This window comes from Nyctereutes procyonoides, unplaced genomic scaffold, assembly GCF_905146905.1.
Source record: "Nyctereutes procyonoides isolate TBG_1078 unplaced genomic scaffold, NYPRO_anot_genome, whole genome shotgun sequence".
Classification (NCBI taxonomy): domain Eukaryota; kingdom Metazoa; phylum Chordata; class Mammalia; order Carnivora; family Canidae; genus Nyctereutes; species Nyctereutes procyonoides.
Genome location: NW_026575043.1, coordinates 35,755,957 through 35,773,968, shown reverse-complemented (window position 1 = coordinate 35,773,968; position 18,012 = coordinate 35,755,957). Strand labels below are relative to the sequence as shown.

The window sequence follows — 18,012 nt, the reverse complement described above, 5'->3', positions numbered from 1 at the left end:
TCTAAACTGGGGGGCAGGAGTGTGTGTGTCCACACCCTAGGGTGCCTGGGAGGATTTGTGTACCAGAGTGCAGGGAAGGCCATGGAAGGCACGTGTCCCCATACTGGCAGCGGGGCACTCCCCCTTTTTGGGTTGACTAGGGTCCCCCCCAAATTCATGCCCACTCAAAACTGCAGAATTGACCTTATGTGGAAATAGGATCTTTGCCCATACAGTCAAGTTAATGAGGATTAGGGTGGGCCCTAATCCAATGACTGGTGCCCTTATCAGAGCATAAAAATCTGGACAGGGGTACACAGGGAGAAAGGCTCTGTCCTCATGAGGCAGAGGTCAGAGTGACGAGGCTGCTGAGGATCACCAAGGAAAGCCTGGAAGCTGGGAGAAATACACGGAACAGATTCTCTCTGTGGAACCCTTCTGAAAGAGCACAGCCCTGCCAACACCGTGATGTTACACTTCAGGCCTCCAGAACTGTGGGGGGCTATCTCTGTTGTGGAAGCCACCAGTCTGTGTCACTTGCACAGCACCCCCCCCCCCCAGAAGCTCTAGGCCACTTAGCCCCAGGAAGGTGCCTCCTGGACTGGACAGCTGGCCTGGGGCCGGCCTCCAAGGATCTCTGTCACTCTACACCAGCTCCACGCCATCCCTAGACCAGGGTTCAGGCGGACAGCAGATGGACGTCACCTTTCACAGGACAGTAACTAAACATGCCCAAAGAACCTGGCATCTCCAGGGAAAACACTTAGATCCCAAACTGCGTCAGAGATTCTTCACTGACCTTCTTTTTCAAGTTCACTAACTCCACATCGTTTCACCTTAAATTTAGCCAGATACGGGGCTTTTGCGGCACTGAAAAACAACAGAAGGAACATGGCACGGGAGCCAGAGCAAAGGAGAACCTTGTGTAAGGGAGCTGCTGACAATGGGTGGCCTCTCACCTCTGCATGGGTGTCCCAGACTTGTAGTCGATGTCCAGCACGATGGCCTCAGGGTTGCTGGGCAGGTAGCAGCCTGTACAGGGATGGAGCGGAAGTCACAGGGAGCCCAAGTGTGAACCCCTGCCCCCAGACGGGGCTCCTAGGGCCTCATCTGGGCACTGATAACTTCTCATTCTGGGGCCATTAAGGGTCCATCCTCTGATAAGTGGTCTTTCCCTGGATCCTCCCTGCTCCTTGTGGCCCCGCCAGCCGTCCGCTGCCGGGTGCGGGGGTGCCTGCTCTCACAGGGACATGCAGGAGCTTCCTACCCTGCCTGTGTGCACCCGGAACCTCCTCAGCTCTTGGACTCACCCCACTGCCTGGAGCTCCCCTCCCTCAGGGTACATGTCAAGTGGGGAGGACAAGAGAAAGCCCATTCCTGGTCAAGGAACTGGCAGGCCCCCCTGGGCTGTGTGTGCATGTGTGTGTGCATGCCTTCCTGAGCCCCAGGAAGTGGGAGAGATTCCTACTAGGAATCTAGGAAGGAATCAGGAAGCCCCTAGGAGTGGGCTTCTAGGAGGGGCCCTGCAACAGGAAGGACTGGGTTTCCTGGGGAACAAAGTGAGGCCTTGCTGTGGAGTCAGGGGGGCTTTGCCACCAGGGGGAGGAGGGGCACAAGGACCATGCCATCGCTTCCCTGTTCTCGCACCTTCCTTCCCTGGCCGGCTCCAGCCTCTCTCTCTCTCTCAGGACTGCTATCTATTGTTCTGTTCTGGAGTCCTGGCTGGCTCCCCTGTGCCTCTGGGACAAGATCTGGTGGCGTGGGCTGCAGGGGGCTGGGGGCTCATGGACTAGGTGAACTGCCATGTGGACATCAAAGCTTCTCTGAGAAGCTGAGCTGCCTTTTGCACCAGGCAGGGCAGGGAGTTCAACACAAGACAAGGAAAGGTCTAAACCGAGGATAGCCAGTGTGAATGTTTGCACAGGATGGCCACGGTTTTGAAAACTGTGCCTGTGACAGTAGTTAAAAACGGAGACCTGTGAAGTCTAGATTTCCAGCCTGACTTGAAAAGGCACAGAGCTGGCTGCACTGGGCTCAAATTCCCACATGGCAATAGTTGGTAGGCACTAGGGAGCAACTTCCCCCTTAGGGACAGGCACCCTGTGTAGCCTGTGTTCCTGTTTCAATGGGGTTCAAGAAACCTCTAGAATAACAACTGCCAAGGACAGTACCTGGGCTTAAAAAAATAGAAGGCAGCAAGGGAGATAGTGTCAGATGAGAAGTGGCTCCTAGCTCACCAGGGGCAGAATTGTGGAGAGAGACACCAGGGACCCAGTGCCCAGCCTCAGCAGTTAATGGAGCAGTTAGCCGCCTCCCTGGTCCCCAGGCCCGCCCTGCCTTCCCGCAGGAAGAGGCCCAGCTCACCTGGCTGCACTTTCACTTCAGACAGAGCTGACAGGCATGCCTTCTTCCTCTCATCACCTTTAGGGTAGGGCCTGAGAAACAGGACAAACAGTTTTGCTTTGTTGCTGCAGGAACTGGCCTCTGGGCTTCTGGGGGGCAGTGCAGGGCCTCTCCTGTCTGCCTTTCCATTCCTCTTCCAGTTCTAGCTACTACTGAGGGCCCTGCTAGGTCCAGTTCCTTCAGAGGCGCCACTCTGAGGGGGCCTTGCCCTGCACTCGTCAGGGGCCAGGTGGTCCCTGGGGGACCAAGGTGGAGTTTTCTGGCTATCTTTCCCCCACGGTTGTGTGGGGTGTGGGACGTTGCTGTCAGAGGCACACATGGCACATAGTGGGCTCTGGCATCTATGCTCAAGTGCTGGTTCTGTTGTTTACTTGCAGCATGACCTTGGGCAGGCCCTTCTGACCTCCTGCATCCCTAGGATGAGGATGATAGGGTGAAGTGGAATCGGGTGCCTGACGTGATGTCCAGGAAATGCCCCCTCCCACCCCTAGAGGCCTTTGTGGGCCAGAAGCTGCCAGTCACTGCTCTACTTAGTACTGGGCCCAGGCAAGGGCCTCAGGACATATAGGCGAGGCCACTTGGTGACTAGGGAGACAGAAGCCTGAGCACTGGGGATAGCCAGGGGAATGAGGGGCCTGGGGGTGGGGGGAGACAGGCAGCCAGTGCTCCCCCTGCTGGGGCCTCCTCTAGGCACTTGGCCTATTGATGACTCTGGGGCCCTGGTCTCACACAAATGGGCAGTGCCACTGGTGCCCAAGGATGATGACAGCCCTCCCACATGGATGGCCCGGTGGGTAAATCAGTAAAAGGACACCCACCAGGAGCTGCAAAGGAGTCTGGTTTTCCTAATACCCCAGGACCCTTCAGAACTTGGAGAGCAGAGTGGCCTCAAAACTATGGGACAATATCCAGAATGAAACTAAGGTATGTTTTCTGAAATTCGCATTGCTGTGCATTTTGCTATACTTTCAGGGGACCTGAAAGGCCAGGGCAGAGATTCCCAAGCCTGGCTGTTCATCAGAATCAGCAGGGGTCCTCCAGGCAACTCCCATGAGCTAGGACTGAGAGACGCCACTTACTTGATAATGGCTGACACGTTGGTGATCTTGTTAAAGAAATCAAATTCCCGTTGGTAAAAGTCCTTGGCTGGGCCGGACAGGGAGCCAGTGATCTCCTCTACTAACTGCTCCAAGAGGTCGCCGATGTCAGCTAATAAAGAAACCAAGAAGGTGAGCCTACGGCTGTGCTATTGAAGGCTCTCTAGGAAAGTCCACGTATTTGTCAAATGTGTGGTCCAGATGTTCCCCAGCACCTAGGCCAGCTGTCCTGAGTGTGGTGTGCAGATGTCTGTATGGTCTCTGGGACCCTTCAGCAGACCCCATGGTCAAAAATATACCAATACATCGTTTGCTCTCCTTGCTGTGTAGATGCTTGTGAGGCTGTGCAAGCAGTCAGCCAACGTGCTAGTGGCCACTGACTGGATCCCCGTGGCTTTGCTCCCATGGTGTGAACAAAAGCCAGTGTCACTAAAAATGTCCCTGGTGGGATGCCTGGGTGGTTCAGCAGTTGAGTGTCTGCCTTCGGCTCAGGTGTGTGATCCTGGAGTCCCACGTGCATCCCTGCAGGGAGCACTGCTTCTCTCTCTGCCTATGTCCCTGCCTCTCTGTGTCACTCATGAATAAATAAAATCTTAAAAAAAAAAAGTCCCTAGTGAAGCAATAAGCAATGATTTATTTTATTAAACTCTACTCTGGGGACACCTGGTGGCTCAGCGGTTGAACATCTGCCTTCAGCTCAGGGCGTGATCCTGGAGTCCTGGGATGGAGTCCCACATCAGGCTCCCTGCATGGAGCCGGCTTCTCCCTCTGCCCGTGTCTCTGTCTCTCTCCCTCTCTCTGTCTCTCATGAATATATAAAATCTTTAAAAAAGGGCAGCCTGGGTGGCTCAGCAGTTCAGTACCGCCTTCAGCCCAGGATGTGATCCTGGAGACCAGGGATTGAGTCCCGCGTCGGGCTCCCTGCATGGAACCTGCTTCTCCCTCTGCCTGTGTCTCTGCCTCTCTCTCTCTGTCTCTGAGTAAATAAATAAAATCTTAAAAAACAAAACAAAACAAAAAAAACTCTACTCTGAGTCTTTTTGATATTCTGGGTGATGAAATGGGAAGTAGTCAAAGCAGTCTGCTGCATGTGAAGTACACGGGTGCTGTGGTCTTGAGGAAAAGCACCTTGTGTTTGACTTTCCAACTGAACTAACTTCTTTTTGCAGGGATCGTCACTTTTACCTAAAAGAGTGACTGATGGACAAAAATACAGTTATTTGGACTTAGGTATATGGCAGATATTTTCTTGAAAATGAACAAGGTGAATCTGCCATTTAAGGAAAATTACCAAGTTTTGGAAAACCAGTGTCTGTGACTGTCAGCTTGACAGCTTCCCAATACTTGAAAATGTTTCTGTTTTGTAAGACTCAGAGGGGGGAGCGCTAATACCTGTGATTTTTAATGTTACTAAGTCCTGTGGGGGGTGGGAGGTGTGAGTGCTAAGTAGACCAATGGACTTTAAAGAAAGAGCATGAGAAACTCACTGATATGGTTCAAATCCACATCACAATTAATTATTAAGAACTTGTCACTTAGGGGCACCTGGGTGGCTCAGTTAAGCATTTGCCTTTGGCTCAGGTCATGATCCCAGGATGGAGCCAAATGTCAGGCTCCCCGCTGAGGCTCTCCCTCTCCCTTTGCCCCTCCCCCTTGCTCATGGTCTCACTCTTTCTCTCTAATGAATGAATAGAATTAAAAAAAAACAAACAAACCCCAAACCCCCACCTATCACTTAAAAACAAAACCAAACAAAACTTATCACTTGCTGTGTTTGGTGCAGTATCAACCAAGACTATCTGTAGTAACTAGAAAGATGACAAAACCCTCCTTACTTTTCTAGCTCCTTGTCTGTGTGAGGCTGAACTCCCTGCATTGACTTCAACCATAACAACATATTCCAACAGGTTAAACGCAGAAGCAGAATGGGAATCCTGTTGTCTTTTACTAAAGATGTTATGACATTATTACAGACATTAAAGAGATCTGCAAAACTGTAAAGCAACACCTCTTCTCACTCCTTTTTGAATTATTTTTCATAAAAATACGTTATTTATGTTAACATGTAATAAGCTTGTATTTTTAAAATGTTTTGGTCTTATTGTTCAACATTGGTTAACACAGAACTAAAGCCCGCGTAAACGAAAGCTCATTGGAGGCCTCACTAGTGTTTAAGGGTGTGAAGATGTGGACAAGCTGTTTGAGAACCATTGCCCTGGATGGCCACCTGGTTCCCACATTGAATTGCTGGGTCAAGCGCAAGGTGAGAAGAAGCTCTCACATATGCTTGGGGAGCCACAGGATGGTACCAGGGTAGGCAGGATGTCTGGAGGTGAGGTTGGCAAAGGCTTCATGAAGGAGGGGGTCCTGATTCCACTGCATGTTAAAGATGAAGTGGTCCCACTAAAGGATGGGAAGTAGAGGGATGGGCTGTGGCAGCACAGACCCTGGAGGGCTCTGGAGTGTTAAAGACAGGGGGTGAGGCCTGAAAGAAGGTGACAAATACTCACGGTCCTTCTGGTGCCCTTCTTCATCCAGATAGATGTTAGTTTTCATGTTCCAGATAAATTGGTGCGCCAGAAGCTGGGATTTGGAGGCTGCCCACAGAATATACTCTCGCACGTAGCCCATCTATAGGAGAGCAAGGTTGCCATCAGCCCAGGCCTGGGCACCTCTCCACTGAGAGATACTCTGACCCAGTGCAGGAATGTACTCCCAGCACTTGCAGACCTAGCCAGAAGTGAGGCCCAGTGGTTTCCGGCTGTGTGAGCAAGCTTGTCTGGGTATGTGTGAGCCCAGTCCAGGGGCTAGGCCAAGTTCTAGCTTGCTAGCTGGCTGGTGGGGCAGATGGGGCCCCAGAGGTGGGGTCTGCAAAACAGGAAGGAGCCAGCTTTTGTTTCCTCTGTGCTTTCCCCTGGACTCAAAGAACCATAACTTTTCAAACAATTTCTGCTGTTGTCAAGTATGAGAAATGAGTCGGCTGGGTACTTAAAACTCAGCTATAAACTGGTTGTTTAGAACAATGTTCCACAGTGATGGGCAGGCTCCAGAAAATTCTAATACATAGATAACTTCTTCATTAGTTGACACACCACAGCCACTATCCTAAGTACCTCTCCTCTTTTTCCTTCTTAGTCATTTCTGCTACTCATAACTCCAGTTTTAATTACCCTTTCCTAAAGTTAAAAAAGGTACTGGCCTTTCTGGAAGACTTCTGGAGGAGTGGCCTCTCCCCTGACCACTGCAGTTTGTGGTCCCACATCTGGTAAAGTATTCTTTGGACAGATGTCCTCAACTTGGCTGGTTGGGCTTACCAAGCAAGTCAAACTTCAAATAACTACTCACCATGGGTTTCCCAATGCTGTAACCCAGCAAAAGGATCTAAAGATAAACTATGAACAATAAAGTTGTAGTGCATTTAAATTAAAGTTTGCATAGCTTCTGGGTTGGTGGAGGTGCAGGGAGAGCCAGGCACCTGAAGAACATGGAAGCTCCACAATCTTCCCACATCTCTTGCTTTATGCTGCCCTTCTACCTGGATGTTCTGAGTTATATTCTTTTATGATAAACTGGTAATGTGGTCAGCTTTGCCGAGACCACAGAGGGGACTCAGTGAAGTAATGAGGAGACTACCACAGGGAAGTGGAGGCAGGCAGCTGTCTGAGCAAGGAGGAAGTGTTATCAGTCACTGAGGCCCATGGAGGCTTCTAGCTTTGGGAAAAACTAGCATTTTATTCCTGTGTGTTTCCTAATCCATTTAATATCTGCCTTGCTAGCCAATTTGGTTGAAAATGAATATATGTATATATGCTTTATAACGAATTATACAAACAGTGAGAAAATTCTAAAGTCAAAAAAATTATTAAGCATGGCCACTCCACCCTGTTTGCTCGCTCGCCAGCCATTTTTACAAGTTTTGGTCTTCCTTCCTTCCTTCCTTCCTTCCTTCCTTCCTTCCTTCCTTCCTCCCTTCCTTCCTTCCTTCCCTTCCCTTCCCTTCCCTTCCCTTCCCTTCCCTTCCCTTCCCTTCCCTTCCCTTCCCTCTTTTTTTAAGATTTTATGTATTTATTCATGAGAGACAGAGAAAGAGAGACAGAGAGAGAGAGAGAGAGGCAGAGACACAGGCAGATGGAGAAGCAGGCTCCATGCAGGGAGCCCGACATGGGACTCGATCCTGGGTTTCCAGGATCATGCCCTGGGCTGAAGGCAGCGCTAAACCGCTGAGCCACCAGGGCTGCCCCTATCTTTCTTTTAAAAACAATATAAGCAAATATATTTGTCTCCTGTCAAGCTCAGACTTAAAAAAACAAACCCTAGAAATGGAAAACAAGAAAGAAACCAATGAAACTAGTTGAGTCTTGAGTTGACATAACCTCACAGAGAAGAATCATTTCAAATGACTTGAAAATGAAGTAATTTGCAAGGGCACCTGGGTGGTTCATTCGGTTAAGTGTCTGACTCTTGATTTCAGCTTAGGTCATGATCTCAGGGTCCTGAGACTGAGCCCCACATCAGGATCTGTACTGGGCTTGGAACCTGCTTGGGATTCTCTCTCCGTCTATCCCCCCTCCTCCTGCTTAGTATGTGTGCATTTGCTCTCTCAAAAAATAAAAATAAGAATTGAGTAGGGACCCCTGGGTGACTCAGTGGTTGAGTATTTGCCTTTGGCTCAGGGCATGATCCCAGGGTCTTGGGATCGAGTCTCGCATCTGGATCCCTGCATGGAGCCTGTTTCTCCTCCCTCTGCCTGTGTCTCTGCCTCTCTGTGTCTCTCGTGAATAAATAAATAAAATCTTAAAAAAAAAAAAAGAAAAGAATTGAGTAAGCTAGGGACTTCGCCTGTGGTTTTGCCACAGCTTGTCTGTCCCAGATTGCAATTCTTTTTTCTCCCAAACAAACCCATTTTTTGCTAGTAAGATGAAATTAAAAAAAAAAAAAAAGAAAAAGATTAATCTGACTGTATGTCCTCAATGGAAAATACACCAAGAACAAAAGACAAAAAAATCTGACCCAATTTTTAGTAATCATGTTGGTGTTGTTATTTTGAAACTAATAACATAAGTAGTGGAATAATGCAGAGAAACAGTATGTTAATGTTATTAGAAACTAATATTTTCAGTATTAAAAGATTCAAACATAAAATCAAATTAAAAAGTCTATAATCGGGATCCCTGGGTGGCGCAGCGGTTTAGCGCCTGCCTTTGGCCCAGGGCGCGATCCTGGAGACCCGGGATCGAATCCCACGTCGGGCTCCCTGTGCATGGAGCCTGCTTCTCCCTCTGCCTGTGTCTCTGCCTCTTTCTCTCTCTCTGTGACTATGATAAATAAATAAAAATTAAAAAAAAAAAAAGTCTATAATCCTACGTTTGAATTGGAAATATTAGTATAATCTCATGATGTATTTTTTCTAAAAAACAAAAAAACAAAAAAAAAAAAAACAAATAAAAAACCCCAAAGCAAAAAGCTCTTTCTACTGGGAAGGGCTAGAAACAGTGACCATCTCAATGGCAGTGAACATGCTTAGCGTTTAGATTATGGTGTCTCAGTAAAATGAACTGAAATTCCCCAGAAAATAGGTGATTCCAGGTCTGAGGAAGAAAATAAGAAAAACCTAAGGAAAAAATCTTGTCCTTCCTGGAAAGCAAGGTTATCAAGGACTAAATATCAAAGGACAGACATTTGGGGATTCCCAGTAGTCAGAAAGATGGGCATCAAAAATAACAAGCGGACTGGTACATACCAAACACATCAAAATCCATGAGTTTATAATGATTTTGGGGGGAAAAAAGGAGAAAAACTCATAGTCATCTTTGGATAATTGCTAAAGAATTAGCCCTATTTTGACAACTAGGGAAAAAAAAAAGAAAGGAAAAAATGTATCAGGATTTTTGGAAATCAGTTTATGTAAAACAGTAGCCAAATAGAACAAAGTCCTGCTTGCCTGACTCTGCATATGCTAGTGGCAGCGCCCACCTACACCTCTATGCCAAATGCAGCCCAGCGAGGCCTCTGCATGCCAAGCCCAGAGCTCTGAGCATATTGCCTGGAGAGCATAGTGTTCTCTGGTGGCCACCATGATGTGTTCACATGGAGGTAGACACAAAGACACAAAGAGTAAAGGGACAAGAATTTTGGAGGGGAGGGAAATGAGTATCTGGAGAAAAAGCTCATTGTGACAGTCCCGTTAAGTGCTGAAACCAGGGTGAATAAATTTCTGCACATTATCAAAGCTACCTGGTCAGAATTGGAGGGCTTTTGGCAGCTACCTAGCTAAGACAGGACTCTTTTTTTCTTTTCTTTTTTCTTTTCTTCCTTCCTTCTAGATTTTATTTATTTATTCATGAGAGACACACACATACAGAGAAAGGCAGAGACACAGGCAGAGGGAGAAGCAGGCTCCAGGCAGGGAGCGCAACATGGGACTCGATCCTGGGTCTCCAGGATCACCTTCTGGACCGAAGGCGGCGCTAAACCGCTGAGCCACCTGGGCTGCCCTGGACTCAGTCTTTAAAGGTTGGCTGCAGGTCTACAAGCACTTTGGTCTATGGACTAAGACTGAGCATCCTGCTAGTCCATGGGGAAGAAGCTAGCCCTGGTATACCCAGCCACAGCACTCATTGCCACTGCAAGGCCTCAGCTAGAAAGGGGGGCTGGTGTTCTATGCAGTGGGGAGCAGAACTGGCAGGAGCAGAAAAGAGGCAGCTGCTGCTGCTGTATTCAGACTCCAGCATAGGTGGATGAGGGTTGCTGAGATGAAGCATGGGCAGTGTGGGTTCAGGGTTGAGGTCACCCCCCATGTTGGCAGTATTTCCAGAGCCCATCCACCCTGCACAGCAAGACGGGGCCTCAGGGTGAGGTGGGGTGAGGGGGGTCTCCTGAACATGAGCAGCCACAGCTTCAGTGGGGATGTCCGTGAGAAGTGGTCATGTTCCCAAGGCCCCATTCCTGTTGCCAATGGCCCCTTCCCCACTGCCAGGCACAGCTCTCAGAGGGAAGGATAGCACACGCTGGCACAGCCTTACCTTGTCATACCTGAGGGCCTGTACAATCTGGGGGATGTAGAATAGGATGGCATCCTGCAAAAGAGAAGGACAAGCAATTGTGACCACCAGGAAGGGAAGACAATTTCTTACCTCCAGGACAGTGAAAACAAATGCAACACAGATGGCTGTCCCAGGGCCCCACTGGAACTGCCCTGCTGTCACTCAGCCCATGGGACACCATCACGCTGGAGATCACAGATGACTGAGAACCAGGGAAAGCCAGGACAGCAAGGAAATGGCCAACAGCTTGAAACACATAATGGGTGAGAAAAAGCAAAAGGAATGAGGCTCCCGTACCTACAAGGACCGGGGAAGGGCCTGCTCATGTGTGTTCACTGCTGGGAGCCTGCTTGGGGACAAGGGGTGAGGTTACAGCAGGCCCATGTGTTGGGGCCTCCGTGAGTCAGCTACCAAATCCCTGTCACTGTGGCTGTCACGTGGGATCCCCAGGCTTCCTAATAGCCCACGGCTGGGCCATGTGCCCACACAGCCACAACTGAAACCAAACTCAAGTCAACTTCCTTCTAGAACTCAAATACCAAATTAAAATATAATAAATAAATAATACCAGTAACATATCTGAATCAAAACGAAATCTATCTTCTATGACTGCCTGAACAGAAATGGGGACGAAAACACGCTCTAGGATGGACCAATGTTTTATCAGGCCTACAGCAAGTGTGAGATAAAGCCTGTCCTTCCTGTCTCCACCCAAACACTGCCTGGTAAGTCCCACTGAGGCTGACTCCGGACACGGGCTCACCGGTGGGAAGGACCGCAGGACTTTCACCCCATACTGTGCGGTGAGAGGGTGTGGCGGGTACATGCTGGAGAAGTAGGAGAGGCCCGTGGGTGGATCGGCGGGGGCCCAGCATAGCACGTGGCTGAGCTCCGGCGCATCGGCGTCGATGGTGTGCCAGGTGACCAGGAACTGGGAAGGAAGCAGGGAGGTGGTCTGGCACAGGCAGTCCCTGAGGCCCCTCTGGAAACACCCATCCCTACCCTGTATCTCAGGGGAAGCCCTGAAGTGATGATGATAAGGCATTTATAATCACATGGGGAAATGCTTCTAATACATCATGTAAAACAGCATAATTTCAACTAGGGTGAAGTACATTCAATATTTGTCTACTATGAGCATAATAAATGCCTTTATTCCAGAAGTCGAAAATCCAGGAAATTAGAAAAGTCCTTATACTGCTGATATTGTCAGGTTTTTGTCACATTTCTAGTTTCCAGGCATTTTGGAGGCAGTCACGTTTTTGTGCAGTTTAAGCCCAGGCCCTGGGAAATGCTACGCTACCTTGATAGCCTCGGGGACGTCACTAACGGCTCCTGGGTCCAACCGAACGAGACGGGTCACTTCGTTGCCAATGGCTTCTGTGTTCTTGAACCTATGGCACATGGAGGGTGTGAGAACCTATGGCACATGGAGGGTGTGAGAACCTATGGCACATGGAGGGTGTGGGTAGAGTGGCCTCTCCTTCCTTCACGGGACAGAGGGAGGTACAGGGGGAGCCCTGAATCGGAGGGATACAGATTAGTGCCAAGCGGCATCTAAACACTACGCTACTGACATATTGGTAACTTTGATCATAGATGTTTACAATAAACAGCATTATGAATGGCTAGGATAAAATGCCAGAACTATCTCAAACAGGAATTATTCTACACTCTCCATTCAAAGGACATCCCCCTTTACAGTCCTTGCCTTCAGAATAGCTCTTGCTCTGGCCCCCAAAGCAGCCCATCTACAGCATGGCAGCCCATGGTGTGGAAGGTACCATCAGCAGCTGGGAGAGTAGGTACAAGTTTTCAGGTGTCACTGCCCCAGGCTAACACAAGGCAGACTTTCCACAAACACAATTAAGTTGTGGTCTTGATCCAGAGAACTGAATTAGAACCAGAAAGAGGAAGCAATAAGTAGGCAAGTGTGTGCTCTTGAGGAGGAAACGTCTGTCCCTGCATGTGGGGTAGATGTACTTCTGGGTGATTTAACACAAGGTCCTGGGAAGCCCCTTTCTGCTACCACTGGTCTAAGAGTTCTGACCTTGGAGAGCTACAAAGGGAGAATTTATAGGACATATGGCTGCTGGTCACCTAATCTGAGTAGCTTGCTGCTCAAAGACGTGTGGGAACAAACCAAAAGGCTCCCCAGGCCTGCCTCCCTAGGGTGACAGCCTCCATGTGCTTCTTTGCCTCCTCAAATAGGACTGGGGACTCGAATGTGCTCTGATGCATCCTGCTTTGGTTCTGGGGTACTAGGCACCCCAGGCAGGAGTCCGTGCTGTCTAACTGCTGCACAGAAAGACTGGGTCAACATCTAGGGCAGAGGACCAGGCGTCTAGGATCACCTCCCCGACCGTCCTTGGCAGGACCACATCATATTCCTCCCTGCTCAGGTGCCCTTGTACTGGACTTCTGGCAAGGCTCTCATCAGACAGGTGTGACTGGGGCCCACCTGGCTGGCAGTTGCACGGCCAGGTAAGGAGAGATGCTCCAGGCGAGGTTAACGTTGTCCTTCCACTGCTTCTCACTCAGGCTGATGTACTTGGACCTCCAGTTGGCCACACTGTTCTCTCCAGCCTGGTCCAGCTCCAACTCTGGGGCCGACAGTGGATTGTACCATGTGATAAGACGCTCGATCTCAGTGGCCTGGTGAGATGAGACATTAATACATCTTCTGTGTGCGCCCATTCCCAGTGCTGTGGGCATGTCAGATATCACCTTACCAGCAGAGACAGCAACAGCGTCCTTCGCTTCATGTAGTACTTGTGTAGCTGGGAGCCCCGGTTGGTTTTCTTGGACATGCCTACGGAGGAAAGAGAAGGCACAAATATGTTCTTCAGAGTTCACTGGACCACCCTTCACTTCTAAAACCCGGAGGAAGCTTTCAGTGCTCTGCCCACTGTCTGAACTGCCAGGTTGTGACTCAGATGGAGCGACCTATCAGGAAACCTTCAACTGACCTGACTTTTTGGAGATGGTTGACATGCCACTGGACAGGGGGTAGGTGTTGATCCAGCCTTGAGTGGCCTGTTGCCGAGAGCCAACTGCTATGTCCAGATTGCTCCGGGTGTCTTGGTTATCTGTGGGCAAACACATTGTTGCTTCCAGAATGAGGCATCTGGATTTTCACCAGAGATAAGGTGATCAGTAGAAGAGTGGGGGGCAGAGACATGGTGTTGATGGATCTGCAGAATAAACCACCCTCTGGGAAATGTGTTTTTTTTTTTTACTTTTATTTATTTATGATCGTCACACACACACACACACAGAGAGAGACATAGGCAGAGGGAGAGGGAGAAGCAGGCTCCATGCACCGGGAGCCCGACGTGGGATTCGAGCCCGGGTCTCCAGGATCACGCCCTGGGCCAAAGGCAGGCGCTAAACCACTGCGCCACCTAGGGATCCCTTTTTTTTTTTTTTTAATGTAAGTTCTACATTCAACGTGGGGCTTGAACTCACATTCTGCAATCAAGAGTTGCATGCTCCACTGCCTAAGCCAGCAGGTGCCCTGGGGAAGTTTTTTTTACCCATTCTACATAGAAAGCTAACTCAAACATATTATAGTCCTCCTAACCTTTTTAGTTTTAAAGATTTTATTTATTTGAAAGAGAGAGAGAGAGAATGCAGGCAAAAGGGGGGGAGGGGCAGAGACAGGGAGGGAATCTCAAGTAGCATCCCCACTGAGTGTGGAACTTGATTTGGGGTTCAATCCCATGACCCTGAGATCATGACCTAAGCTAAAATCAAGAGTCTGACACTTAACCAACTGAGCCATCCAGGTGCACCCCCCAGCCTTTAAAATAGAAGAAAACAAATGTGCATAGTGATCCTGATAAATTACAAATAGTTCTCTCATCACCAGCATCATGCTGTCCTTTAACACAGCAGGAACTTGGGGCCCGTGTGAGCAAGCAAGGAGCGTGCTGGCCCTGCTATACGTGGAGCCAGGAAGATGCCTCAATTACTGTGCTTGCTTTTTAGTTTTCCTTTCCTTTTCCTGTAGTCAGGTTGTCCTCTGTGGGTCTGTCTGCAGAAACCACACTCTTCATCCCTACTTTGTGTTGTATAACCAGCTGGAAGCTCAGGGAAACAGGAACATGTTTTTTTGTGATTTGCTGCTTATTTACACCACAGCACCTTTTCCTTAACCCTGTCCACCCTGGCTTGCTCCTATTCATCCTTGGAGACTCAGCTCACATGTCATCTCTTCCAGAAAACTGGCTTTGGCTCCCCAACTCCAGGGGGCCAAGGGCCTTGCTTTAAAAGGTGTTCCCATGATCCTCTCCTGTTGACATCACCTGTCGATTTGACTGCTGTCTCCTACCAGATGACAGCAGACAGTGCCTTATTCATCTTGGCACATGAGCCTTATCCCAGGATGGGCTTGTCAGATATGCAGTGGGGGCTGGTGAACTGGGCTGGGGCTGGAGGACAAACAGTAGCCAGGCAGGCTTTGGTGACTGTGCAGCACGGCCAAGGCCAGGGCTCAGTAGGACCCTCTCTGTTCTGACTGAGCTCCTTCAGTGCCCACTGGGCACCACTGTCCCGCCCATCCCCGTGCCTCGGCCCCACCACCCAGGAGCAGTTGCCCTGATGATAATAATGCTTACCTGGGGGAACAAGCTGGCTGGCAGTCAGGTACTTCTTATCTGAGAACATGGCTGTCCAAAATTTAATCATTATGCTTATGTCTTCACGCAGCCTCTTTTCTCCTTGAGTAGGGAACTTTGGGGGGCAACTTCAAACAACCACAAGAGGGCAAGAGTTGAGTGCCTGGACTCTGGGACTGGAAGCCAGGCGTATTATAAAAGCATGTGAGAGGGGACACAAGTGGCCTCTTAATGACAAAAGGTGAACCCAGAGCTAGTCATGGGCATTTCATTCTTTCTAATGGAAAAAAGTGTGATGATCTTCTGAGTCCTCCATGGCCACCTCTACCACTATCCCCAGTGTTCTCAACAGCCCTTGGCTGAATGTTGTGCTCCTGATGGATCATGCAGCTGCAGCTGTCTCTATACAACACAATCTACACACTTGCAAAACCCCAGGCTGTGGATTCTTTGTGCAATAACCATTCATAGGAACTGGGAAGTTAAATGGATACAGAATAACTGTTATTCTCTTAAGTCAATTGAATCAGGGAAAATTTGTGTATGTTGCATGTTGGGAGGCTAGCTCTAAGCACAGACACGGAAATACAGCACAGGGCTGAACATATTCAAATCCAGGGCCACCAGAGAGCCAAACAAGGGCAGCGCATAAATCAGGCCAAACCATTTTGTGACATGACTTCTGGGGATGTGGCGGCATTGGGTACAGCGGGCCATCACTGCCTATTGTGTGCAGCGTAGCTGGGGGAGTACCTGAAGTAGTCAAAGGCGGTTGAGTAGATCTTCTCGCGAAGTACATTGCGAATGGTTGCATTTGGGACCACGTCAGCGTGCAAGAGGGCCAGTCCCAGAGTCAGCAGTCTGCAAAAGAACACCGGGGGCCAAGTCAGAGTGAGCCGCCCAGAATGCCTGAGGAGTCCCTACTAGTTCTAGTGTGCTAGGACTATGGCACCAGCCAGGTGACTGCCATTCAGGTTTATTGTACCAGAAATCCCTTAGGAAGGTTTTGTTTTGCTTTTAAATCTTCACTCTAACTGGGGGCAAATGGACAATTTGTGTTTATCTGCCTTAGTCAGAAGTTTGTCTATTTGCAAACTGCTTTCTGAGTCCAGTCACCCATAGGTGCTATAAAGGTAGAACATTTAATTCAAGCTAAAAGAAAAGAAATTTACTGAGCAGTTGGTTTTTGCCAGGCCAGGGCTACTCAATGGGCTTCTGCAGATGGTGTTGGTCTGTGATGAAGTAGTACAGAAACGGAGAGGGGATAACCGCTCATTTCCACAGCAATTCTGCATTACTATGGTGGTCCAGTGTGAATCCTTTTCTAGTAATTTATTCTCATGCATTTTATAAAGGTACAGGTCTGTGATGGACTGGAAATGAAGGGAAAATAGTACGAGTCCTTCACCTTCTCAGTGGTTTGAGAAGTGCAGTCCCATGGAGTGCCCAGTGGGCTGCAGAAACATGGGTCTGAACTCAGGGGAGGGGCAGAAAGAGCTGGTGTCGGCAGTGGGCAGCAGGCAGGGGTACAGGCAGGAGGAGCATACGCTGAAAGGGGACCCTCACCCTCCTTCCAACTGACCACCCAGGCACCTGCAGGTGCTCCCCACACCAGACTGACCCTGCCTGCTGTGTCCACAGCACCCCTGGCCATAGCACCATGCCTGAGCCTCCCTACTAGGTCACATATCCCCAAAAGGGGGTAGCCCCTGGTGTGGTTGGTATTTTGCATGGGCCTTGGCAAAAATCGCCTTGGGGTAGTCAGCACGATCAGTTTTCTGTGAACATCTCTGAGGGGTAAAGTGACCTGCCCAAAGTCACTGCCAGCCCCTTAGTCTGAGCTTGTCACACCTGAGCTCTGACACACTACCTGCTGCTTCTCTCTCACCACTATGTCACCAGAATCCTTTGGCTGCTATCCACCCCCAATCAATTTAGAAAGGCTGCCCAACATCTGGCTGCCCTAGGTCCATGAGTGAACCATCTTCTTGAACACTCTTTGCTGTGGATAGCACTCTGGCTGACTTTCTCAGCCCTGTAAGGGCATGGCAGGCCAGATCATTCCCTACAGATCCTCCCTTCCTAAGAGTTCTGCATGTACTAGGGGCTTGGTCAGTTTCTGGTTTAAAAAAAAAAAAAAAAAAAGACCAAGCACGGGGAACTCTCCCACCAGTGCAGAAGGCCTACTGCACCAGCAACTGACAGAAACCTCCCCCACCCATCCCTGCTACCAGCACGAGACAAGGAGAGCCCCTCACTTGAAGCGAGGCCCAATGGCCGCCACGTGCCGGTTCATGCTCCCTTTGGCCCCACCGATGTTCAGGGACATAGAGCGCTGCAACAGGCTGGAGAAGATCTCCACTTGGTCAGAGCTGCAGTATTTGGCGATCTCGAACCGCTGCACCAGGAACTGAATAGGAAGAACATGTGCTCTGCTGGGGCCTGGCCTGCCTGCCCTCAGAGCCAGCACAGCCAGCACAGCTGGCTGAGGTGGGGCTCTGAGCCAACAGGAGGGCAGGGAGGGGTCTTAGGGGAAGCATGACAAGTCCAGCAGGGGCCTGGGGGAGAAGGCTGGAACAGCCATCTCCCAGTCCCTACGTAAGGCAGTCAAAAACCTGGAGCCCTGTGCTTACTGGGCCACTGGCCCCAGGGGGAGCCCCTGACCTTGCAGCTAGAGTGGGAGAACCTGGAGAAGCACATACGTCAATCCAGATGTAGTGAGGGGTCACTTCGGGGGCACAGGGTTTGGGCTGACTGGCTTCTGATGCTGCCAGGGGGTCTGCTTCCTTTATCTCCATGGAAAACAGGCCGAACTTCTGCTCCACTGTCATCTGCCAGGCCCCTGCCATCTCCCGCATAAACTGCAAGTAT

The 18,012-nt window shown here is 49.7% G+C and overlaps 1 protein-coding gene across 2 annotated transcripts in view; it reads right to left on the bottom strand.

Moving 5' to 3' along the window:
* The window catches only part of PI4KA (phosphatidylinositol 4-kinase alpha), a 120,729-nt gene that overhangs the window by 5,312 nt on the left and 97,405 nt on the right, over positions 1-18,012 (bottom strand). For both annotated transcript variants that reach the window (XM_055322301.1, XM_055322302.1), the window contains 15 exons: positions 17,844-18,002; positions 17,400-17,551; positions 15,895-16,002; positions 15,142-15,269; positions 13,492-13,611; positions 13,255-13,334; positions 12,984-13,177; positions 11,826-11,916; positions 11,286-11,453; positions 10,502-10,555; positions 5,990-6,110; positions 3,462-3,591; positions 2,344-2,414; positions 939-1,011; positions 779-849 (listed from right to left, as the gene is read on the bottom strand). In XM_055322301.1, coding sequence (XP_055178276.1) covers positions 779-849; positions 939-1,011; positions 2,344-2,414; positions 3,462-3,591; positions 5,990-6,110; positions 10,502-10,555; positions 11,286-11,453; positions 11,826-11,916; positions 12,984-13,177; positions 13,255-13,334; positions 13,492-13,611; positions 15,142-15,269; positions 15,895-16,002; positions 17,400-17,551; positions 17,844-18,002 — 1,720 coding nt within the window. The remainder of the gene's footprint in view (positions 1-778; positions 850-938; positions 1,012-2,343; positions 2,415-3,461; positions 3,592-5,989; positions 6,111-10,501; positions 10,556-11,285; positions 11,454-11,825; positions 11,917-12,983; positions 13,178-13,254; positions 13,335-13,491; positions 13,612-15,141; positions 15,270-15,894; positions 16,003-17,399; positions 17,552-17,843; positions 18,003-18,012) is intronic.